The sequence below is a fragment of the Salmo trutta genome, unplaced genomic scaffold (assembly GCF_901001165.1).
Source record: "Salmo trutta unplaced genomic scaffold, fSalTru1.1, whole genome shotgun sequence".
NCBI classification, from domain to species: domain Eukaryota; kingdom Metazoa; phylum Chordata; class Actinopteri; order Salmoniformes; family Salmonidae; genus Salmo; species Salmo trutta.
The window spans coordinates 137,501-140,000 of NW_021822775.1; the positions used below are offsets into that span (position 1 = coordinate 137,501).

Below are 2,500 nucleotides of genomic sequence, written 5' to 3' on the forward strand. Positions count from 1 at the left end.
AGAATCCGGTAGGTTGGAAAACTTTCAACAACGAAAAAAACACTATTCACCTCATGATGCCTCGCCCACATGACCCAGTTCCTGATCCAACGCTGGATCTTCAACCTAGATCCAACATTACCAGACAAGGTAAAAATCTGTCGTTCTGCCCATGAACAAGGCAGTTAACCCACTGTTCCCCGGTAGGCCGTCATTGTAAATAAGAATTTGTTCTTAACTGACTTGCCTAGTTAAATAAAGGTACAATAAATAAATACAAAAATTATAGTTTTTCTACTTTCAGCCCATTCACAAACAAGCAAAACGTCATTAAACATCAACGAAATTTGGCAAAACTATGAAATAAGGTGCACAGAATTTGATCGATATGTTAATTCTATGTTGAGGAATATTATTGAAAGAATCAAAAAGTTCCTTTTCAGTCGGTCGCTTAGTGTAACATAATATGGGGAGTCTACGCGTTTTTTTAAAAGTTTTTTTCAGGTGAATACGATTGGTCGTTGACTGGCCCATGGTCTGTTATACCCACGTTTCCTCCTACAGGGAACAGTAGTTATATCCATAACCGTACGGATTTATTTCACGTAGCATAAGCGCTTGGAGGCCTACGTTCCATTAGCATTAGCGTTCTCATAGAGAATGACTGGCGGTGTTAGCGAGTTAGCATATCAGAGGCCTACGTTCCATTAGCATTAGCATTCTCATAGAGAATGACTGGCGGTGTTAGCGAGTTAGCATATCAGAGGCCTACGTTCCATTAGCATTAGCATTCTCATAGAGAATGACTAACGGTGTTAGCTAGTTAGCATATCAGACTGTAATCTAATGGTCGTTATATACATAGTCCGTATCCCTTTTCAATCGAAGGTCAATGGTTGAAATAGCAATGTTGTTAGACACAGAATATCAAAAGACGGAAACGGTGGCGAAATGTTTTATGACGATAACATTAGGATATTTGCGATCTCTAGTGCCACGAAGTTAACGAGCTAACACCCCCAGTCATTCTCTATGAGAATGCTAATGCTAATAAATGTTAGTTTCTGAGTGCTTATGCTACGTGAAAACAAACGATAGAATTTTTTCAATCATTTTCCTCAATATATAATTAACGTATCTTTTCAATTCTGTGCACGCTTTCTAATAGTTTAGACAAATTTAAATCACATTTAAGAATTGCTTGTTTGTGGAAGAAGGAAAACAATCTCAACAAATTGGATGCACCCTTGGTTTTTATTTTTTATTTATTTATTTAACCTTTATTTACCAGGCAAGTCAGTTAAGAACAAATTCTTATTTTCAATGACGGCCTAGGAACAGTGGGTTAACTGCCTTGTTCAGGGGCAGAACGACAGATTTTTACCTTGTCAGCTCGAGGATTCGACCTAGCAACCTTTCGGTTACTGGCCATAACACTCTAACCACTAGGCTACCCTGCCGCCTCTACACTCTAACCACTAGGCTACCCTGCTGCCTCTACACTCTAACCACTAGGCTACCTGCCGCCTCTACACTCTAACCACTAGGCTACGCTGCCGCCTCTACACTCTAACCACTAGGCTACCCTGCCACCTCTACACTCTAACCACTAGGCTACGCTGCCGCCTCTACACTCTAACCACTAGGCTACCCTGCCTTATATTCTGCAGTGTGGTCACACATTTTTACATAGTGTGTGTGTGTGTGTGTGTGTGTGTGTGTGTGTGTGTGTGTGTGTGTGTGTCTCCAGGTCAGAGTGTGAGGAGCGCCTAAGGGGGGAATTTAAAGCGGAGCTTGACGCGGCTGTTGCCGCGAGCAACCAGAGAGAGCAGGTGCTGCAGACTCAACTAGCCGATCTCCAATCACAGGTAATCTACTCAACTAGCCAATCACCAATCACAGGTAATCTACTCAACTAGCCGATCTCCAATCACAGGTAATCTACTCAACTAGCCAATCACCAATCACAGGTAATCTACTCAACTAGCCAATCACCAATCACGGGTAATCTACTCAACTAGCCAATCACCAATCACAGGTAATCTACTCAACTAGCCAATCACCAATCACGGGTAATCTACTCAACTAGCCAATCACCAATCACAGGTAATCTACTCAACTAGCCAATAACCAATCACAGGTAATCTACTCAACTAGCCAATCACCAATCACAGGTAATCTACTCAACTAGCCAATCACCAATCACAGATAATCTACTCAATTAGTCGATCACCAATCACAGGTAATCTACTCAATTAGCCAATCACCAATCACGGGTAATCTACTCAACTAGCCAATCACAAATCACAGGTAATCTACTAAACTAGCCAATCACCAATCACAGGCAATCTACTCAACAAGCCAATCACCAACCACAGGTAATCTACTCAATTAGCCAATCACCAATCACAGGTAATCTACTTAACTAGCCGATCTCCAATCACAGGTAATCTACTCAACTAGCCAATCACCAATCACAGGTAATCTACTCAACTAGCCAATCACCAATCACAGGTAATCT

At 41.6% G+C, this 2,500-nt stretch overlaps 1 protein-coding gene across 1 annotated transcript in view; it reads left to right on the forward strand.

Moving 5' to 3' along the window:
• Nucleotides 1-2,500, forward strand: part of LOC115184299 (trichohyalin) — a gene marked incomplete at its 3' end in the record, with an annotated part of 61,518 nt that overhangs the window by 40,609 nt on the left and 18,409 nt on the right. Inside the window, exons 11-12 of the mRNA XM_029745328.1 lie at nucleotides 1-8; nucleotides 1,730-1,847. The exon at nucleotides 1-8 is cut by the window's left edge and continues 303 nt beyond it. Coding sequence (XP_029601188.1) covers nucleotides 1-8; nucleotides 1,730-1,847 — 126 coding nt within the window. The remainder of the gene's footprint in view (nucleotides 9-1,729; nucleotides 1,848-2,500) is intronic.